General features: G+C 46.7%; 1 protein-coding gene across 1 annotated transcript; it reads left to right on the top strand.

Moving 5' to 3' along the window:
• Positions 1 to 19,979: 19,979 nt before the first annotated feature.
• Positions 19,980 to 22,105, top strand: LOC148012194 (chalcone synthase-like). Its single transcript, XM_087669033.1, has 2 exons — positions 19,980 to 20,538; positions 20,761 to 22,105. The coding sequence occupies exons 1-2, from the start codon at positions 20,184 to 20,186 to the stop codon at positions 21,738 to 21,740; spliced, it is 1,335 nt and encodes a 444-aa protein (XP_087525159.1). The 5' UTR covers positions 19,980 to 20,183; the 3' UTR covers positions 21,741 to 22,105.
• Positions 22,106 to 22,678: the final 573 nt, after the last annotated feature.

Genomic DNA, 22,678 nt, shown 5'->3' with positions numbered 1-22,678 from the left:
AGGTACGATTGTTGATGCAAGACCTAGTAGGCCCTAGGGAAAGTTAGTAACCAAATTAGCATGCACCAAGGAAAGATTGTATGACTCGCCAATGCATAAGTTCCAGAGCATAGACTACAAAGTAGTAGGCTTGATTAATTAGGAAAGTTAGCGTACATATTAGTAAGAAATTTTACCTCACCAAGGAAACGGCAATCAATCGCTTGTTTACGCGAATTCGATTCCGTAGATTTGGTTTATCACCCTAGAAGGATCATCCTTGTCGCAAACAGGCATAATCGGATTGGCTAAGTAATATGAACCACAAGGAATCATATAAACACAGGAATCCTAAGAGATAACTAGGATTTAGTGCAAGGATAATTTGACCTCGCTTAGACAAAAACTGTGAACCTAAGGATCATGATGGAACTCCGACGGAGTTGCATATTCTAGAATCATGAGCCAAACCTAATTAGAAATGACTTGGAGGATACCCCAATATCCTGTTACTCGGCTAGGGTTAAATTCCGTGATCGGAACGCTAAGATATGGATAGAAGGATTCCGTGAAATAGATGCAATACTTGTGCACAAAGCTGCAGTATTGTATAGATTTGGGATTTGTCCGCAAAGAGTCTTGTCATCTCTCGAAATGAGATTAGCAAGTTATTGAAAGAATTTAACTTACAAGAGGATGAGTAATCATCCTGTTAGCTCACTTTCCTTGGAAAAGTAATTGCCAAGGGAAAGGAAGATTAGGCGTTGCCTTGAAGCAAATGACCGACAATAAACTAAGGCGACATGGTCGCTGGATCCTGCCACAACAAACCTTAAGTATTGGAAGGGTATGACCCTAACCCAATAATGATAGGAATCTTGCTAAGTTGCAATTGATTCCGGATCGAATGCGGGTTGCATTCGGAGATAAGGAGTCAATCCTTAACAGTTTGCCAGCCAAACGGCCATTGGAATTTGATTGTGTTTGTAAAAGTTAGAAAGGACTGTTTGCATTGTTTGCTCAATGAACTAAAGGATGAAAATATATCTAAAGCTTCAGGTTGGTGCCTGAGAGGCAGCTTCAGTTACCCCCGACTGCCTGCCTGACCCTAACCAAGGGGGTTGTGAACCGCGCCGGGAACGTGGACCGAACCCGCCGTGAGAGGTCTCTCCGTTGAGTTCTGCTTGGAGCAGGAGGACGCTTGGGTGCCAGGGGGGGCTCTGGCTGTAAATCCCTCGCCTTCCGGGCCCTGCACAAGAGACTAACGTGACTCGGGATTGGATCTCGAGGCCCGCATACTAGTCTACGGGCGGAAACTTGGGATAGTAATCACAGGAAGGATTACTGGATAGCCTTCGGGCGGATTATGAATACGCCTACGGACGGGAACTCCTTGTATTTCAAAGATAAAAGGATATAATGATAATAAAGGAGTTGTTTGACATTGTTTTCTTTATGTCCTGTGATAAGATTACGTGAAGGAACCAGTGCTTAACAGGGTTAATCAAAGAAGCTGTTTGTATATGTCAAACTAATGTGGTAGGTAATTACATAACTAAAACAAACCGAGGAAAGTGTGGAGGATGGACCATGGGTCCGTCCTATGGATGGGTGGTCCCGGTTAGCCGGGAACTTTTCTCAAGGTTTTCAACGGACATCACCGAAACAAGAAAGGAGAACGATGACTTGGAAATACCAATTACCCGATTCAAGCTGTTTTAGGGGAACGGAATGGGACTATGCCTTTTGGCAGAGAGGTCGAGCCTTGCATCCCTCTCGTTTCCCATTCTCCTTGAACCAAGTGCAGTATGAATTCGCTTCAGACCGGGCGTTCTGCGTAAAGAAGTTCGATCAGGTCTGACGCTAGTCGCTGTTAGCAAACGACCAAACAATTCCGTTCGATCCTAAGTGGAAAGCGCCCAGGACACTTCCGTTACGGGGCAGACGCAGAAAGTCCTAGATTACGAAACCCGCAACATTCCATGGGAGTGCCGGGTGGAGTCTTCTAGACAACCTTTCCGATGGACTGCTAAGACGTGTCCTAGAGGATGTTAGTGGACACGTTACAGTTGGTATCAGAGCCGACTTATAATGGAATTGTTTCCATAAGATTTCATTAGAAGTGAGGTAAAGAATTTATTCCTGTCCAAACATTTTCTCATCTTCAATACTGTCTTCCAGAATTACGAGGCGTGGAATAAATTTCTGGTGTTCCGGATCATGTTCATGACTGCGATGCATTCTCCGCATTATAGGCAGAGAATTGAGATGATGAACATCTTGGAGCGGATTTATAACCCATCACCTCTATATATAGAGCGAAGATGGACTGGGTCTTCAGGAATCTACTACATAGCTGCCCACCGGTTCGCCTATCTACAGACCAACCTGAAGAGGATCAAGTGGTTGGAAGATTTGAAAGTCGTGAAGCTGTTCATTTTTGTGGAAGCTCACGTGAATGCGACTTTGCATATTCGAGGTCGTAGAGTTGAATTAAACTCATAAGTTTATGAGGAAGTAACCCGTGTAATTCCAGCTGATAGAGTTAAGGTATTGGGCCGCCATGGGAAGTATGGTTTCCAGCGAAAAGGATATCCCGAACTTCCGATGAATTATCGATTCCTAAAGATACATGACCCAAAACCCTACTACTACACAGTTCCTGTAGACAAATCCAATACTATGTTGTTCTCCCCAAACTAGATGTAATGACTGGAATTGTTGTATGAGGCTACGCCATATAAATATAAATAAGGACTTCTTTTATCACTATCCGATTGTGCATCAAAGTTGTTGCAAAAAAGTCTAGTTGCTTCATGAGTTACGAATTAGCTGAACTAAAGATAAGCTAATGGCAATTATCATATAATAACGTTAAGAAAACTTTTTACGCCAGGCACAACCCCAGGTACAGGTTCCAAATTCGCCCCCTACATCAAGTACTACTGTGATCCAGGAGAAGAAGTTCCTCCTCAAACAGATTAAGCCACCCGAGTTTGACGGGAGAGGCAGATTCGTCCAGACGGACGCTGAGATTTGGATTGAATCTATGGAGGACTACTTCAAAGCCGCTGGCACTGCACCTACCAATCAGGCCATGCTCGCTAAATTAAAACTCACCGGTGAAGCCAGACTATGGTGGAAACAATGGTGCAGGGATCAAGGGATTTCAGAGGGGTCCGTTACCTGGGAGAAGTTAAAGCAAGCCGTGCAAGGGAGATATTTGCCACCCGCATATCGTACACAGAAAATGAATGAGTTCTATGAGCTAAAACAGTTAGGACTCACGCTTGACGCATACTACTCTAAGTTTGTCTCACTCTTGAAGTATGCGCCACGAATGAACACGACACAGCAGGTGTCCAAATTTTGCGCAAGCTTAAATCCACCTGTAAATACCCGTCTCGAATCTATGAGACCATCAGATCTTCAGGATGCACTCATTCGAGCGGCACCCATAATTCAGGAAGTGCAAGCTAAACCAAGGAGTATTAAGAATTGGTCTTATAGCGACCCAAGCGGAGGAGCATTCAGACCCCAGGTTAAGAGAGTTCAAGGCCACAATCAGGGACAAAGAAAGAAGGCAAGGACAAATAACGTCAACAACTTTGTTCCTACTCACGGTAATGGCCGAAACATCCGATGTTTCCACTGCAATGAACTCGGTCACTTCAGAAAGCAATGCCCCAAGCTCAGCGAAGGACACCGTCAAGGTATTGGCCACGGTCAGGGAGAGACAGTTGAGATCTAGAACCTTGAGAGAATGCCTCGTCGAGTGGCAAGATTATTCCGAAGAGGATGCTACCTGGATGGATGAAAGCTCTCTCAATCTTCAATATCCCCAATTTATCTCGAGATGAGGACATCTCGATTCTTCTAAGGGGGAGAGAATGTAATATTTCCACGTACCGTACCGTAAATATTAACTTTCCGTATACCGTGTAAACCCTGTGAAAAGGGTATCTCTTGCATTGAAATTGTGACGGCGTAATGTGTGACCCGCGCGCGTGAAATGGGGTCCTCTGCAAATGGTAAATTGAACCGGGGGATAAAAACCGCTAACTGCACGAAAACACCCTCTTGGGAGGGGCAATTCAATTAAATTGATTGCAAATTTTTTTTATGTATTTATCCCTTTCCCCCAGCCGATGCATGGCTGGAGGGAAGGGAGTATGTGGGGGGGATGGGAAGGTGGGGGTTTGCATGGGCAGTTTCCCCCACGTGGGGGGAGACCCACTCCCCACCCCCACGGCCTATATAAACACCCCCTTGATGGGGGGTGTGCTTAAGGAGAGAGGAGGAGGATTCTGCCCGCGGACAGAGAGAGAGAGGAAGTCGTGTGTGGGACACACACGAGGAGAGAGGAGGGGGTCTGTGTGCTTGGAAGAGAGAGGAGGAGGTCGTCCGTGAGCCGCCAACTGCCACTGGAAACCGCCGCCGTGCTGCTGCCCAGCCCCGCCCGTAGCCATTCTGCCGTCGCCTGGCCGCCGGACTCCGCAGCTCCGCACCCCGTCCGCCGCGCTGACCACCTCGCCAGGCCGCCAGCCATCGACACGCCTCCACGGCCTGCCCCACGTGCCAGAAGCTTCTTTTGGAAGCTTCTATAGAAGCTTCCATAGGGGGCCTCCCTAGACCCCCTTCCCACGGCCCTATTTTCCACTTTTTTTTGACACCCATTTTAAGGGCAAATTCCCACCATTTGGCCAAAAGGCCTTTCCCACCGCATATTCCCCGAAGATCCCTTAAAGATCGGGATTTCCAAGGAAGGAGACGGTGAGGCCACAAAGACCTCGCAAAAGCCTTCGACGAGACTTGGACAAAGACATTGTTCCGCAAGCCGTCCAAATACCGCGCCGAATCGAGCTCGTGGGAATTCCGAAGCTTTGTTGCAAGGTCTATTCCGAAGAGGAAACCATCCGCATACGAACACAAAGGCAACTCGTAAGTCGAATTTACGACTACGATGCCTCCTAAAAGATCCCAGGAGGCAACCGCGGGAGGTTCGACTCCAAACGTGCAAGTGGACATCACCCCGACACCACAAGTCCAGGTTCTTCCGTGTTAAATTCCGCATAAGAAATGATTAGGCGCGCTTAGGAAGGGAAATTCAAGTTACGTTTAAATTAAAAGCATTGAAAGAAATGCATCTTTTTGAGCATTATGAAAGATTGAACGGTTAGGGAATTAGATGCATGTAGATGGTATTTTTAAAGGTAAGAATCTAATCCTAAGCAAGAAGACGAAGTTTATATGTGCATTAGTTGCCATCCTAGATATGATGAATTAAGCGTATATGCACATTATGATTTCATAGGGAAAGTCTAGCACCATAAGATTTCATTCGGAAAGAACTAATAGGGCACTAAAAACGAACGTATGACTTGCAACATAGTTATACGATGGAATAGAGCAACACTAGTTTTCGCTTGAGTATCATCACGACTTAGTGACTAGGAGAATGTTATGAAATTGCGTAGTCTTCATGAGAAAAGGATCAATCATTAAAGAGTCGTAACTAGGTGTAAATGCATGGGATGCCAAAGGATAAACTACAAGGTAGTAGGTACGATTGTTGATGCAAGACCTAGTAGGCCCTAGGGAAAGTTAGTAACCAAATTAGCATGCACCAAGGAAAGATTGTATGACTCGCCAATGCATAAGTTCCAGAGCATAGACTACAAAGTAGTAGGCTTGATTAATTAGGAAAGTTAGCGTACATATTAGTAAGAAATGTTACCTCACCAAGGAAACGGCAATCAATCGCTTGTTTACGCGAATTCGATTCCGTAGATTTGGTTTATCACCCTAGAAGGATCATCCTTGTCGCAAACAGGCATAATCGGATTGGCTAAGTAATATGAACCACAAGGAATCATATAAACACAGGAATCCTAAGAGATAACTAGGATTTAGTGCAAGGATAATTTGACCTCGCTTAGACAAAAACTGTGAACCTAAGGATCATGATGGAACTCCGACGGAGTTGCATATTCTAGAATCATGAGCCAAACCTAATTAGAAATGACTTGGAGGATACCCCAATATCCTGTTACTCGGCTAGGGTTAAATTCCGTGATCGGAACGCTAAGATATGGATAGAAGGATTCCGTGAAATAGATGCAATACTTGTGCACAAAGCTGCAGTATTGTATAGATTTGGGATTTGTCCGCAAAGAGTCTTGTCATCTCTCGAAATGAGATTAGCAAGTTATTGAAAGAATTTAACTTACAAGAGGATGAGTAATCATCCTGTTAGCTCACTTTCCTTGGAAAAGTAATTGCCAAGGGAAAGGAAGATTAGGCGTTGCCTTGAAGCAAATGACCGACAATAAACTAAGGCGACATGGTCGCTGGATCCTGCCACAACAAACCTTAAGTATTGGAAGGGTATGACCCTAACCCAAGAATGATAGGAATCTTGCTAAGTTGCAATTGATTCCGGATCGAATGCGGGTTGCATTCGGAGATAAGGAGTCAATCCTTAACAGTTTGCCAGCCAAACGGCCATTGGAATTTGATTGTGTTTGTAAAAGTTAGAAAGGACTGTTTGCATTGTTTGCTCAATGAACTAAAGGATGAAAATATATCTAAAGCTTCAGGTTGGTGCCTGAGAGGCAGCTTCAGTTACCCCCGACTGCCTGCCTGACCCTAACCAAGGGGGTTGTGAACCGCGCCGGGAACGTGGACCGAACCCGCCGTGAGAGGTCTCTCCGTTGAGTTCTGCTTGGAGCAGGAGGACGCTTGGGTGCCAGGGGGGGCTCTGGCTGTAAATCCCTCGCCTTCCGGGCCCTGCACAAGAGACTAACGTGACTCGGGATTGGATCTCGAGGCCCGCATACTAGTCTACGGGCGGAAACTTGGGATAGTAATCACAGGAAGGATTACTGGATAGCCTTCGGGCAGATTATGAATACGCCTACGGACGGGAACTCCTTGTATTTCAAAGATAAAAGGATATAATGATAATAAAGGAGTTGTTTGACATTGTTTTCTTTATGTCCTGTGATAAGATTACGTGAAGGAACCAGTGCTTAACAGGGTTAATCAAAGAAGCTGTTTGTATATGTCAAACTAATGTGGTAGGTAATTACATAACTAAAACAAACCGAGGAAAGTGTGGAGGATGGACCATGGGTCCGTCCTATGGATGGGTGGTCCCGGTTAGCCGGGAACTTTTCTCAAGGTCTTCAACGGACATCATCGAAACAAGAAAGGAGAACGATGACTTGGAAATACCAATTACTCGATTCAAGCTGTTTTAGGGGAACGGAATGGGACTATGCCTTTTGGCAGAGAGGTCGAGCCTTGCATCCCTCTCGTTTCCCATTCTCCTTGAACCAAGTGTAGTATGAATTCGCTTCAGACCGGGCGTTCTGCGTAAAGAAGTTCGATCAGGTCTGACGCTAGTCGCTGTTAGCAAACGACCAAACAATTCCGTTCGATCCTAAGTGGAAAGCGCCCAGGACACTTCCGTTACGGGGCAGACGCGGAAAGTCCTAGATTACGAAACCCGCAACATTCCATGGGAGTGCCGGGTGGAGTCTTCTAGACAACCTTTCCGATGGACTGCTAAGACGTGTCCTAGAGGATGTTAGTGGACACGTTACAGTTGGTATCAGAGCCGACTTATAATGGAATTGTTTCCATAAGATTTCATTAGAAGTGAAGTAAAGAATTTGTTCCTGTCCAAACATTTTCTCATCTTCAATACTGTCTTCCAGAATTACGAGGCGTGGAATAAATTTCTGGTGTTCCGGATCATGTTCATGACTGCGATGCATTCTCCGCATTATAGGCAGAGAATTGAGATGATGAACATCTTGGAGCGGATTTATAACCCATCACCTCTATATATAGAGCGAAGATGGACTGGGTCTTCAGGAATCTACTACATAGCTGCCCACCGGTTCGCCTATCTACAGACCAACCTGAAGAGGATCAAGTGGTTGGAAGATTTGAAAGTCGTGAAGCTGTTCATTTTTGTGGAAGCTCACGTGAATGCGACTTTGCATATTCGAGGTCGTAGAGTTGAATTAAACTCATAAGTTTATGAGGAAGTAACCCGTGTAATTCCAGCTGATAGAGTTAAGGTATTGGGCTGCCATGGGAAGTATGGTTTCCAGCGAAAAGGATATCCCGAACTTCCGATGAATTATCGATTCCTAAAGATACATGACCCAAAACCCTACTACTACACAGTTCCTGTAGACAAATCCAATACTATGTTGTTCTCCCCAAACTAGATGTAATGACTGGAATTGTTGTATGAGGCTACGCCATATAAATATAAATAAGGACTTCTTTTATCACTATCCGATTGTGCATCAAAGTTGTTGCAAAAAAGTCTAGTTGCTTCATGAGTTACGAATTAGCTGAACTAAAGATAAGCTAATGGCAATTATCATATAATAACGTTAAGAAAACTTTTTACGCCAAGCACAACCCCAGGTACAGGTTCCAAATTCGCCCCCTACATCAAGTACTACTGTGATCCAGGAGAAGAAGTTCCTCCTCAAACAGATTAAGCCACCCGAGTTTGACGGGAGAGGCAGATTCGTCCAGACGGACGCTGAGATTTGGATTGAATCTATGGAGGACTACTTCGAAGCCGCTGGCACTGCACCTACCAATCAGGCCATGCTCGCTAAATTAAAACTCACCGGTGAAGCCAGACTATGGTGGAAACAATGGTGCAGGGATCAAGGGATTTCAGAGGGGTCCGTTACCTGGGAGAAGTTAAAGCAAGCCGTGCAAGGGAGATATTTGCCACCCGCATATCGTACACAGAAAATGAATGAGTTCTATGAGCTAAAACAGTTAGGACTCACGCTTGACGCATACTACTCTAAGTTTGTCTCACTCTTGAAGTATGCGCCACGAATGGACACGACACAGCATGTGTCCAAATTTTGCGCAAGCTTAAATCCACCTGTAAATACCCGTCTCGAATCTATGAGACCATCAGATCTTCAGGATGCACTCATTCGAGCGGCACCCATAATTCAGGAAGTGCAAGCTAAACCAAGGAGTATTAAGAATTGGTCTTATAGCGACCCAAGCGGAGGAGCATTCAGACCCCAGGTTAAGAGAGTTCAAGGCCACAATCAGGGACAAAGAAAGAAGGCAAGGACAAATAACGTCAACAACTTTGTTCCTACTCACGATAATGGCCGAAACATCCGATGTTTCCACTGCAATGAACTCGGTCACTTCAGAAAGCAATGCCCCAAGCTCAGCGAAGGACACCGTCAAGGTATTGGCCACGGTCAGGGAGAGACAGTTGAGATCTAGAACCTTGAGAGAATGCCTCGTCCAGTGGCAAGATTATTCCGAAGAGGATGCTACCTGGATGGATGAAAGCTCTCTCAATCTTCAATATCCCCAATTTATCTCGAGATGAGGACATCTCGATTCTTCTAAGGGGGAGAGAATGTAATATTTCCGCGTACCGTACCGTAAATATTAACTTTCCGTATACCGTGTAAACCCTGTGAAAAGGGTATCTCTTGCATTGAAATTGTGACGGCGTAATGTGTGACCCGCGCGCGTGAAATGGGGTCCTCTGCAAATGGTAAATTGAACCGGGGGATAAAAACCGCTAACTGCACGAAAACACCCTCTTGGGAGGGGCAATTCAATTAAATTGATTGCAAATTTTTTTAATGTATTTATCCCTTTCCCCCAGCCGATGCATGGCTGGAGGGAAGGGAGTATGTGGGGGGGATGGGAAGGTGGGGGTTTGCATGGGCAGTTTCCCCCACGTGGGGGGAGACCCACTCCCCACCCCCACGGCCTATATAAACACCCCCTTGATGGGGGGTGTGCTTAAGGAGAGAGGAGGAGGATTCTGCCCGCGGACAGAGAGAGAGAGGAAGTCGTGTGTGGGACACACACGAGGAGAGAGGAGGGGGTCTGTGTGCTTGGAAGAGAGAGGAGGAGGTCGTCCGTGAGCCGCCAACTGCCACTGGAAACCGCCGCCGTGCTGCTGCCCAGCCCCGCCCGTAGCCATTCTGCCGTCGCCTGGCCGCCGGACTCCGCAGCTCCGCACCCCGTCCGCCGTGCTGACCACCTCGCCAGGCCGCCAGCCATCGACACGCCTCCACGGCCTGCCCCACGTGCCAGAAGCTTCTTTTGGAAGCTTCTATAGAAGCTTCCATAGGGGGCCTCCCTAGACCCCCTTCCCACGGCCCTATTTTCCACTTTTTTTTTACACCCATTTTAAGGGCAAATTCCCACCATTTGGCCAAAAGGCCTTTCCCACCGCATATTCCCCGAAGATCCCTTAAAGATCGGGATTTCCAAGGAAGGAGACGGTGAGGCCACAAAGACCTCGCAAAAGCCTTCGACGAGACTTGGACAAAGACATTGTTCCGCAAGCCGTCCAAATACCGCGCCGAATCGAGCTCGTGGGAATTCCGAAGCTTTGTTGCAAGGTCTATTCCGAAGAGGAAACCATCCGCATACGAACACAAAGGCAACTCGTAAGTCGAATTTACGACTACGATGGCTCCTAAAAGATCCCAGGAGGCAACCGCGGGAGGTTCGACTCCAAACGTGCAAGTGGACATCACCCCGACACCACAAGTCCAGGTTCTTCCGTGTTAAATTCCGCATAAGAAATGATTAGGCGCGCTTAGGAAGGGAAATTCAAGTTACGTTTAAATTAAAAGCATTGAAAGAAATGCATCTTTTTGAGCATTATGAAAGATTGAACGGTTAGGGAATTAGATGCATGTAGATGGTATTTTTAAAGGTAAGAATCTAATCCTAAGCAAGAAGACGAAGTTTATATGTGCATTAGTTGCCATCCTAGATATGATGAATTAAGCGTATATGCACATTATGATTTCATAGGGAAAGTCTAGCACCATAAGATTTCATTCGGAAAGAACTAATAGGGCACTAAAAACGAACGTATGACTTGCAACATAGTTATACGATGGAATAGAGCAACACTAGTTTTCGCTTGAGTATCATCACGACTTAGTGACTAGGAGAATGTTATGAAATTGCGTAGTCTTCATGAGAAAAGGATCAATCATTAAAGAGTCGTAACTAGGTGTAAATGCATGGGATGCCAAAGGATAAACTACAAGGTAGTAGGTACGATTGTTGATGCAAGACCTAGTAGGCCCTAGGGAAAGTTAGTAACCAAATTAGCATGCACCAAGGAAAGATTGTATGACTCGCCAATGCATAAGTTCCAGAGCATAGACTACAAAGTAGTAGGCTTGATTAATTAGGAAAGTTAGCGTACATATTAGTAAGAAATGTTACCTCACCAAGGAAACGGCAATCAATCGCTTGTTTACGCGAATTCGATTCCGTAGATTTGGTTTATCACCCTAGAAGGATCATCCTTGTCGCAAACAGGCATAATCGGATTGGCTAAGTAATATGAACCACAAGGAATCATATAAACACAGGAATCCTAAGAGATAACTAGGATTTAGTGCAAGGATAATTTGACCTCGCTTAGACAAAAACTGTGAACCTAAGGATCATGATGGAACTCCGACGGAGTTGCATATTCTAGAATCATGAGCCAAACCTAATTAGAAATGACTTGGAGGATACCCCAATATCCTGTTACTCGGCTAGGGTTAAATTCCGTGATCGGAACGCTAAGATATGGATAGAAGGATTCCGTGAAATAGATGCAATACTTGTGCACAAAGCTGCAGTATTGTATAGATTTGGGATTTGTCCGCAAAGAGTCTTGTCATCTCTCGAAATGAGATTAGCAAGTTATTGAAAGAATTTAACTTACAAGAGGATGAGTAATCATCCTGTTAGCTCACTTTCCTTGGAAAAGTAATTGCCAAGGGAAAGGAAGATTAGGCGTTGCCTTGAAGCAAATGACCGACAATAAACTAAGGCGACATGGTCGCTGGATCCTGCCACAACAAACCTTAAGTATTGGAAGGGTATGACCCTAACCCAAGAATGATAGGAATCTTGCTAAGTTGCAATTGATTCCGGATCGAATGCGGGTTGCATTCGGAGATAAGGAGTCAATCCTTAACAGTTTGCCAGCCAAACGGCCATTGGAATTTGATTGTGTTTGTAAAAGTTAGAAAGGACTGTTTGCATTGTTTGCTCAATGAACTAAAGGATGAAAATATATCTAAAGCTTCAGGTTGGTGCCTGAGAGGCAGCTTCAGTTACCCCCGACTACCTGCCTGACCCTAACCAAGGGGGTTGTGAACCGCGCCGGGAACGTGGACCGAACCCGCCGTGAGAGGTCTCTCCGTTGAGTTCTGCTTGGAGCAGGAGGACGCTTGGGTGCCAGGGGGGGCTCTGGCTGTAAATCCCTCGCCTTCCGGGCCCTGCACAAGAGACTAACGTGACTCGGGATTGGATCTCGAGGCCCGCATACTAGTCTACGGGCGGAAACTTGGGATAGTAATCACAGGAAGGATTACTGGATAGCCTTCGGGCGGATTATGAATACGCCTACGGACGGGAACTCCTTGTATTTCAAAGATAAAAGGATATAATGATAATAAAGGAGTTGTTTGACATTGTTTTCTTTATGTCATGTGATAAGATTACGTGAAGGAACCAGTGCTTAACAGGGTTAATCAAAGAAGCTGTTTGTATATGTCAAACTAATGTGGTAGGTAATTACATAACTAAAACAAACCGAGGAAAGTGTGGAGGATGGACCATGGGTCCGTCCTATGGATGGGTGGTCCCGGTTAGCCGGGAACTTTTCTCAAGGTCTTCAACGGACATCATCGAAACAAGAAAGGAGAACGATGACTTGGAAATACCAATTACTCGATTCAAGCTGTTTTAGGGGAACGGAATGGGACTATGCCTTTTGGCAGAGAGGTCGAGCCTTGCATCCCTCTCGTTTCCCATTCTCCTTGAACCAAGTGTAGTATGAATTCGCTTCAGACCGGGCGTTCTGCGTAAAGAAGTTCGATCAGGTCTGACGCTAGTCGCTGTTAGCAAACGACCAAACAATTCCGTTCGATCCTAAGTGGAAAGCGCCCAGGACACTTCCGTTACGGGGCAGACGCGGAAAGTCCTAGATTACGAAACCCGCAACATTCCATGGGAGTGTCGGGTGGAGTCTTCTAGACAACCTTTCCGATGGACTGCTAAGACGTGTCCTAGAGGATGTTAGTGGACACGTTACAGTTGGTATCAGAGCCGACTTATAATGGAATTGTTTCCATAAGATTTCATTAGAAGTGAAGTAAAGAATTTGTTCCTGTCCAAACATTTTCTCATCTTCAATACTGTCTTCCAGAATTACGAGGCGTGGAATAAATTTCTGGTGTTCCGGATCATGTTCATGACTGCGATGCATTCTCCGCATTATAGGCAGAGAATTGAGATGATGAACATCTTGGAGCGGATTTATAACCCATCACCTCTATATATAGAGCGAAGATGGACTGGGTCTTCAGGAATCTACTACATAGCTGCCCACCGGTTCGCCTATCTACAGACCAACCTGAAGAGGATCAAGTGGTTGGAAGATTTGAAAGTCGTGAAGCTGTTCATTTTTGTGGAAGCTCACGTGAATGCGACTTTGCATATTCGAGGTCGTAGAGTTGAATTAAACTCATAAGTTTATGAGGAAGTAACCCGTGTAATTCCAGCTGATAGAGTTAAGGTATTGGGCTGCCATGGGAAGTATGGTTTCCAGCGAAAAGGATATCCCGAACTTCCGATGAATTATCGATTCCTAAAGATACATGACCCAAAACCCTACTACTACACAGTTCCTGTAGACAAATCCAATACTATGTTGTTCTCCCCAAACTAGATGTAATGACTGGAATTGTTGTATGAGGCTACGCCATATAAATATAAATAAGGACTTCTTTTATCACTATCCGATTGTGCATCAAAGTTGTTGCAAAAAAGTCTAGTTGCTTCATGAGTTACGAATTAGCTGAACTAAAGATAAGCTAATGGCAATTATCATATAATAACGTTAAGAAAACTTTTTACGCCAAGCACAACCCCAGGTACAGGTTCCAAATTCGCCCCCTACATCAAGTACTACTGTGATCCAGGAGAAGAAGTTCCTCCTCAAACAGATTAAGCCACCCGAGTTTGACGGGAGAGGCAGATTCGTCCAGACGGACGCTGAGATTTGGATTGAATCTATGGAGGACTACTTCGAAGCCGCTGGCACTGCACCTACCAATCAGGCCATGCTCGCTAAATTAAAACTCACCGGTGAAGCCAGACTATGGTGGAAACAATGGTGCAGGGATCAAGGGATTTCAGAGGGGTCAGTTACCTGGGAGAAGTTAAAGCAAGCCGTGCAAGGGAGATATTTGCCACCCGCATATCGTACACAGAAAATGAATGAGTTCTATGAGCTAAAACAGTTAGGACTCACGCTTGACGCATACTACTCTAAGTTTGTCTCACTCTTGAAGTATGCGCCACGAATGGACACGACACAGCATGTGTCCAAATTTTGCGCAAGCTTAAATCCACCTGTAAATACCCGTCTCGAATCTATGAGACCATCAGATCTTCAGGATGCACTCATTCGAGCGGCACCCATAATTCAGGAAGTGCAAGCTAAACCAAGGAGTATTAAGAATTGGTCTTATAGCGACCCAAGCGGAGGAGCATTCAGACCCCAGGTTAAGAGAGTTCAAGGCCACAATCAGGGACAAAGAAAGAAGGCAAGGACAAATAACGTCAACAACTTTGTTCCTACTCACGATAATGGCCGAAACATCCGATGTTTCCACTGCAATGAACTCGGTCACTTCAGAAAGCAATGCCCCAAGCTCAGCGAAGGACACCGTCAAGGTATTGGCCACGGTCAGGGAGAGACAGTTGAGATCTAGAACCTTGAGAGAATGCCTCGTCCAGTGGCAAGATTATTCCGAAGAGGATGCTACCTGGATGGATGAAAGCTCTCTCAATCTTCAATATCCCCAATTTATCTCGAGATGAGGACATCTCGATTCTTCTAAGGGGGAGAGAATGTAATATTTCCGCGTACCGTACCGTAAATATTAACTTTCCGTATACCGTGTAAACCCTGTGAAAAGGGTATCTCTTGCATTGAAATTGTGACGGCGTAATGTGTGACCCGCGCGCGTGAAATGGGGTCCTCTGCAAATGGTAAATTGAACCGGGGGATAAAAACCGCTAACTGCACGAAAACACCCTCTTGGGAGGGGCAATTCAATTAAATTGATTGCAAATTTTTTTTATGTATTTATCCCTTTCCCCCAGCCGATGCATGGCTGGAGGGAAGGGAGTATGTGGGGGGGATGGGAAGGTGGGGGTTTGCATGGGCAGTTTCCCCCACGTGGGGGGAGACCCACTCCCCACCCCCACGGCCTATATAAACACCCCCTTGATGGGGGGTGTGCTTAAGGAGAGAGGAGGAGGATTCTGCCCGCGGACAGAGAGAGAGAGGAAGTCGTGTGTGGGACACACACGAGGAGAGAGGAGGGGGTCTGTGTGCTTGGAAGAGAGAGGAGGAGGTCGTCCGTGAGCCGCCAACTGCCACTGGAAACCGCCGCCGTGCTGCTGCCCAGCCCCGCCCGTAGCCATTCTGCCGTCGCCTGGCCGCCGGACTCCGCAGCTCCGCACCCCGTCCGCCGTGCTGACCACCTCGCCAGGCCGCCAGCCATCGACACGCCTCCACGGCCTGCCCCACGTGCCAGAAGCTTCTTTTGGAAGCTTCTATAGAAGCTTCCATAGGGGGCCTCCCTAGACCCCCTTCCCACGGCCCTATTTTCCACTTTTTTTTTACACCCATTTTAAGGGCAAATTCCCACCATTTGGCCAAAAGGCCTTTCCCACCGCATATTCCCCGAAGATCCCTTAAAGATCGGGATTTCCAAGGAAGGAGACGGTGAGGCCACAAAGACCTCGCAAAAGCCTTCGACGAGACTTGGACAAAGACATTGTTCCGCAAGCCGTCCAAATACCGCGCCGAATCGAGCTCGTGGGAATTCCGAAGCTTTGTTGCAAGGTCTATTCCGAAGAGGAAACCATCCGCATACGAACACAAAGGCAACTCGTAAGTCGAATTTACGACTACGATGGCTCCTAAAAGATCCCAGGAGGCAACCGCGGGAGGTTCGACTCCAAACGTGCAAGTGGACATCACCCCGACACCACAAGTCCAGGTTCTTCCGTGTTAAATTCCGCATAAGAAATGATTAGGCGCGCTTAGGAAGGGAAATTCAAGTTACGTTTAAATTAAAAGCATTGAAAGAAATGCATCTTTTTGAGCATTATGAAAGATTGAACGGTTAGGGAATTAGATGCATGTAGATGGTATTTTTAAAGGTAAGAATCTAATCCTAAGCAAGAAGACGAAGTTTATATGTGCATTAGTTGCCATCCTAGATATGATGAATTAAGCGTATATGCACATTATGATTTCATAGGGAAAGTCTAGCACCATAAGATTTCATTCGGAAAGAACTAATAGGGCACTAAAAACGAACGTATGACTTGCAACATAGTTATACGATGGAATAGAGCAACACTAGTTTTCGCTTGAGTATCATCACGACTTAGTGACTAGGAGAATGTTATGAAATTGCGTAGTCTTCATGAGAAAAGGATCAATCATTAAAGAGTCGTAACTAGGTGTAAATGCATGGGATGCCAAAGGATAAACTACAAGGTAGTAGGTACGATTGTTGATGCAAGACCTAGTAGGCCCTAGGGAAAGTTAGTAACCAAATTAGCATGCACCAAGGAAAGATTGTATGACTCGCCAATGCATAAGTTCCAGAGCATAGACTACAAAGTAGTAGGCTTGATTAATTAGGAAAGTTAGCGTACATATTAGTAAGAAATGTTACCTCACCAAGGAAACGGCAATCAATCGCTTGTTTACGCGAATTCGATTCCGTAGATTTGGTTTATCACCCTAGAAGGATCATCCTTGTCGCAAACAGGCATAATCGGATTGGCTAAGTAATATGAACCACAAGGAATCATATAAACACAGGAATCCTAAGAGATAACTAGGATTTAGTGCAAGGATAATTTGACCTCGCTTAGACAAAAACTGTGAACCTAAGGATCATGATGGAACTCCGACGGAGTTGCATATTCTAGAATCATGAGCCAAACCTAATTAGAAATGACTTGGAGGATACCCCAATATCCTGTTACTCGGCTAGGGTTAAATTCCGTGATCGGAACGCTAAGATATGGATAGAAGGATTCCGTGAAATAGATGCAATACTTGTGCACAAAGCTGCAGTATTGTATAGATTTGGGATTTGTCCGCAAAGAGTCTTGTCATCTCTCGAAATGAGATTAGCAAGTTATTGAAAGAATTTAACTTACAAGAGGATGAGTAATCATCCTGTTAGCTCACTTTCCTTGGAAAAGTAATTGCCAAGGGAAAGGAAGATTAGGCGTTGCCTTGAAGCAAATGACCGACAATAAACTAAGGCGACATGGTCGCTGGATCCTGCCACAACAAACCTTAAGTATTGGAAGGGTATGACCCTAACCCAAGAATGATAGGAATCTTGCTAAGTTGCAATTGATTCCGGATCGAATGCGGGTTGCATTCGGAGATAAGGAGTCAATCCTTAACAGTTTGCCAGCCAAACGGCCATTGGAATTTGATTGTGTTTGTAAAAGTTAGAAAGGACTGTTTGCATTGTTTGCTCAATGAACTAAAGGATGAAAATATATCTAAAGCTTCAGGTTGGTGCCTGAGAGGCAGCTTCAGTTACCCCCGACTGCCTGCCTGACCCTAACCAAGGGGGTTGTGAACCGCGCCGGGAACGTGGACCGAACCCGCCGTGAGAGGTCTCTCCGTTGAGTTCTGCTTGGAGCAGGAGGACGCTTGGGTGCCAGGGGGGGCTCTGGCTGTAAATCCCTCGCCTTCCGGGCCCTGCACAAGAGACTAACGTGACTCGGGATTGGATCTCGAGGCCCGCATACTAGTCTACGGGCGGAAACTTGGGATAGTAATCACAGGAAGGATTACTGGATAGCCTTCGGGCGGATTATGAATACGCCTACGGACGGGAACTCCTTGTATTTCAAAGATAAAAGGATATAATGATAATAAAGGAGTTGTTTGACATTGTTTTCTTTATGTCCTGTGATAAGATTACGTGAAGGAACCAGTGCTTAACAGGGTTAATCAAAGAAGCTGTTTGTATATGTCAAACTAATGTGCTAGGTAATTACATAACTAAAAAAAACCGAGGAAAGTGTGGAGGATGGACCATGGGTCCGTCCTATGGATGGGTGGTCCCGGTTAGCCGGGAACTTTTCTCAAGGTTTTCAACGGACATCACCGAAACAAGAAAGGAGAACGATGACTTGGAAATACCAATTACCCGATTCAAGCTGTTTTAGGGGAACGGAATGGGACTATGCCTTTTGGCAGAGAGGTCGAGCCTTGCATCCCTCTCATTTCCCATTCTCCTTGAACCAAGTGCAGTATGAATTCGCTTCAGACCGGGCGTTCTGCGTAAAGAAGTTCGATCAGGTCTGACGCTAGTCGCTGTTAGCAAACGACCAAACAATTCCGTTCGATCCTAAGTGGAAAGCGCCCAGGACACTTCCGTTACGGGGCAGACGCGGAAAGTCCTAGATTACGAAACCCGCAGTATTCCATGGGAGTGTCGGGTGGAGTCTTCTAGACAACCTTTCCGATGGACTGCTAAGACGTGTCCTAGAGGATGTTAGTGGACACGTTACAGTTATACTCCAAAGATTCTATAACACACCTCCCTTGTACAATTACTCACCATTGGTGAGGTTTCTTGGTGATGGTTATAATGTTTTTAAGGACATACACTCAATCTTGTTGTACAGAGATATGTTCTAAGATTGGAGAAAAACTTATTAATGAAACATAGAGGCAAGTTGTTGCAAACTACATGACTGCCTTGGTATGGGGGGCTGCTCTTGAGTCTCCTCATCCATCAAAGGAGCACTTATCTCCGAATTTATAGTAGCAACAGTAGTGGCCCTTTGGACATAGTATTGGTTGTGGGAGTGAGCATCTTTTGGAAGGTGCAAAGTCTCCCCTTCTACTTCTTCTCTTCTTGATGGATGGCATTGTCAAAGTGGATGCAAATATGTGATCTTGTGTTGATCACATATTTGTAGATCATAACACCAACAGGCAAATCAAAAAGTGCATAAGAAATCCATTTATTAGAAGTGAGCAGTAACCATCCATCCATTTATTTTGGCAAATCAATGCGGGGCCAATACTATGCCACCTCAAATCAATAGATAGACATAATCAGTGCATTGAAACTTCCTTCCTTTCTTGAATCAAGTGATTGGAATTCTTTCTCTTTCTTGTTGCCCTAGTTTGTGGGATTGGTATTCTCTGATTCTCTTGAGGCTTCTAGGGGTTGAATGCACAAGACTGTCTCCTTGGTCGATTGTGTTGCTTCGTGCCACTAATAATGAGCCAGAGACTAAGCAAGAGGGCCACCAAGGTCTAGAAGGAGAGCAAGTGGAAAGTGACATCTTCTGGGGGGCTCACAACCTACATCTCGAGCAGTCATGCTCATTGTTTCTAGTGACATTGGGACACACCTTTTGGTCGCATGTGCTCTAAAAAATTTCACACTATTGAGGGCTGCAACTTTGTCCAGCCCCTTACTCTAGAGCCGATTCTTATTAGTAGGGTTAGTCGACCATGTTTGCATGGAGCGATGACAAAGACTACCTTGACAAAGGTGCGAAAGGTCAAGCTAATTTGGGGATTGTGGACTGGTAAACGGCCGTGGCCCGTGAACCCATTGGGGTGGGTCCGTGGACCGACATAAAAACAAGTAAAGCAGGTCCGCAATCGGGATGCATTGGCCGCTAATGTTTCGTTTTATAATTATTTATGGTCGGAGTCTGGAGATCATCAGCGTCTTTTGATTTGAACGGTAAGAGAAAGGACCAGTCAAAGAAGGGCTGTGGGCCCTGGGCAGAGTGTTTGAAAGGGTCGACGAATGCGGGGGGCTTAAATAGGGAAAGGTTGGCATCGTGGAGATAGTGTGCCGAGGCGTCTCGAAGTAATAAAAGGAGAGAGTTCGGCGGTATACAATCGTTCTACACTAGGAACACCCGAGGCATACACATTTGTACGCACTGTCAACCCACACACAGAGGGAGTGCCGCATAGAGAGCATCCTGCTACAGAACTACGACCAGGCACGTCGGAGATCTCCATCCAAGTTAATAAGTCCGTCAGCGGCAAAGCAAGCATGTTTCTAGAGGTTGAAGTCGCCGCTCAGGGCCGCCGTGAGTGGGTGCAGGCGCAGCCGGCCCCTGGCACACCCCGTACCTGCGACACCTGGGTGGAGCAGCCGTCCCCTCGCAACCCCCTCCCACACACCCCCACCTGGGTGCAGTCGCCGTCCCCGCGCCTGCGCTCGCAGGGCCCGCATGTGTACCCAGCAACGCCCGCAGCGCCTGCTGAGGAAGCGCACGCTTCCATCTTGGCCATGGGGCGGGCCACGCCGCCGCACCAGATCGACCAGGCCACCTACACGGACTGGTACTTCGACATCACCAACTGCGGCCACAAGGAGGAGCTCAAGAAGAAGATGCAGCGCATATGTAAGTATTTGCTCTTGTAATTGATCGTGACCAGTGCATCATCATTATACAAGGTCTACCCCAAGGGGAAACGACAAAACCAGCAATGCCTCCTATAATTTGTGAAAAGAACTTTCAGAATGCCCTCAAGTTTATGTCGAAAAGTTGCGAAAATGCATACAGACTCTCGAGTCTCGTGTATATAAGCTGTTCATAATAATACTGGCTGCTTCTTCGGCGCAGGCGACCGCTCCGGCATCAAGACGCGCTACTCCATCCTGACGGAGGAGTTCCTGAAGGAGCACCCGGAGTTCTACACGCCCGGCGAGCCCAGCCTGGAGCAGCGCAACTACATCTTCGCGCAGGAGGTGCCGAAGCTGGCGCACCTGGCGGCCCTGGAGGCCATAAAGGAGTGGGGCCGGCCCGCGTCGGACATCACCCACCTGGTGGTGGCCACGCTGACGGGCGTGGCCATCCCGGGGGCGGACGTGATGCTGACCAAGTCCCTGGGCTTGCGCCCGGACGTGAACCGGGTGATGCTCTACATGCTGGGCTGCTACGCCGGGGTGACGGCCCTGCGGGTGGCCAAGGACCTGGCCGAGAACAACCCTGGGGCGCGCATCCTCATCTGCTGCAGCGAGCTGGCCGCCCCGACCTTCCGGGCCCCCAACGAGAAGTTCCCCTACGACCTGGTGGGCACCGCCCTGTTCGGGGACGGCGCCTCGGCCGTCATCGTTGGCGCCCGCCCCCTGCCACGCGTCGAGCGCCCGCTCTACGAGATCCACTGGGTCGGGGAGGTCCTCGCCCCTGACTCCGAGAAGATCATCGAGGGGACGCTGAAGCTGGAGGGCCTGCAGTTCTACCTCGACCGCACCCTGCCGTCCCTGGTCTCCAAGAACGTCGGCGGCTTCTGCCGGACGGCGCTCGACAACGCCCCCTCCAAGCCCGGCTACAACGACGTCTTCTGGGCCGTGCACTCCGGCGGCCCTGCCATCCTGAACGCCGTCGAGGAGGCCCTGCAGCTCTCGCCGGAGAAGCTCGGCGCCAGCCGGCACATCCTGCAGAACTACGGCAACATCTCCGCCTCTACCGTGCTCTTCGTCCTCGACGAGCTTCGCCGGAGCGACTCCCCCTCCGACGTCCAGGCTGGCTGCCAGTGGGGCATTGCTGTCGCCTTTGGCCCAGGTGTCACCATCGAGGGCGCCCTCCTCAAGCGTTGCTAAACAGGAAAAACAAAAGAGTAGGACTCAGGAGCCCCCCGGGCCCCCCCAAAAAAGACCAAAACAAAGTACAATAAGGCCTGCCAAGCTTAATATGCAGCGAGGCGAATCCAAAGGTAATGCGACTGAAACTCTCAATATGGCATGACTGTATCGCAGCAATTGTTTTGCAATTTGTTATATGTGTATGTACTCGAAATGAGTAACGAGGACTTCCTACACAAAACTCCAATGAGCTTGTTTGTGACTAAATCCCGAGATTTGATCCAAAGATCGAGGGTGCTTTTCATGCAGGCAAACTCTTGGTCTTATTCGCAATCAGTATATGTTCCACCTGCTTATTAATTCATTCATGTACATGATGTCCTGATGAGTTGTGAGTCCGTTTAGGGCTTCCAATCAGTATATGTTCCACCTGCTTTCTATTAATTCATTCATGTACATGATGTCCTGATGAGTTGTGAGACCGTTCAGGGCGTCCGTCCTAAGCTATTGACGAGGCCTGTTTGGATCAGAGTTCTTTTTTGTCTTATTCCAATTAATAACATATTTCGATGCTTCATATACATGCCCTTATGAGTTGTGTTGGTGGGAGACCAAATATGGCTTCTAACTTCCCATCCTACTTAGTAGTAAGGCAATTGAAATCTCAAAAATCATGAAGGATAACATTTTTCATGTAGTAATATATTTACATGTAGGTCTTTACACATTTATAATTAATATGTTTTCTAACATGGGACTACCCAAGGCCTCCTTGGCTATACAATTGGCATGGTTGTTCACTCGTTCCCATGCATGCCCTGCAAGTGTTTAATCACTAAAAAAGTGTAATGGTTATGACCAACATCCAAGTGCCAATAGTACATGGTGCTTCTTGAGGTACTTGCCTAAACGTATTCTTCATAGCTTGAATTCCTTCTTCCTATTGTGGAAGGACA

This window comes from Lygodium microphyllum, chromosome 27 (assembly GCF_053477565.2).
Source record: "Lygodium microphyllum isolate KBCC chromosome 27, Lygodium_microphyllum_v1.1.10, whole genome shotgun sequence".
NCBI lineage: Eukaryota > Viridiplantae > Streptophyta > Polypodiopsida > Schizaeales > Lygodiaceae > Lygodium > Lygodium microphyllum.
The sequence above is the reverse complement of the archived record's forward strand: the minus strand, read 5'-3'. Positions and strand labels throughout refer to the sequence as shown.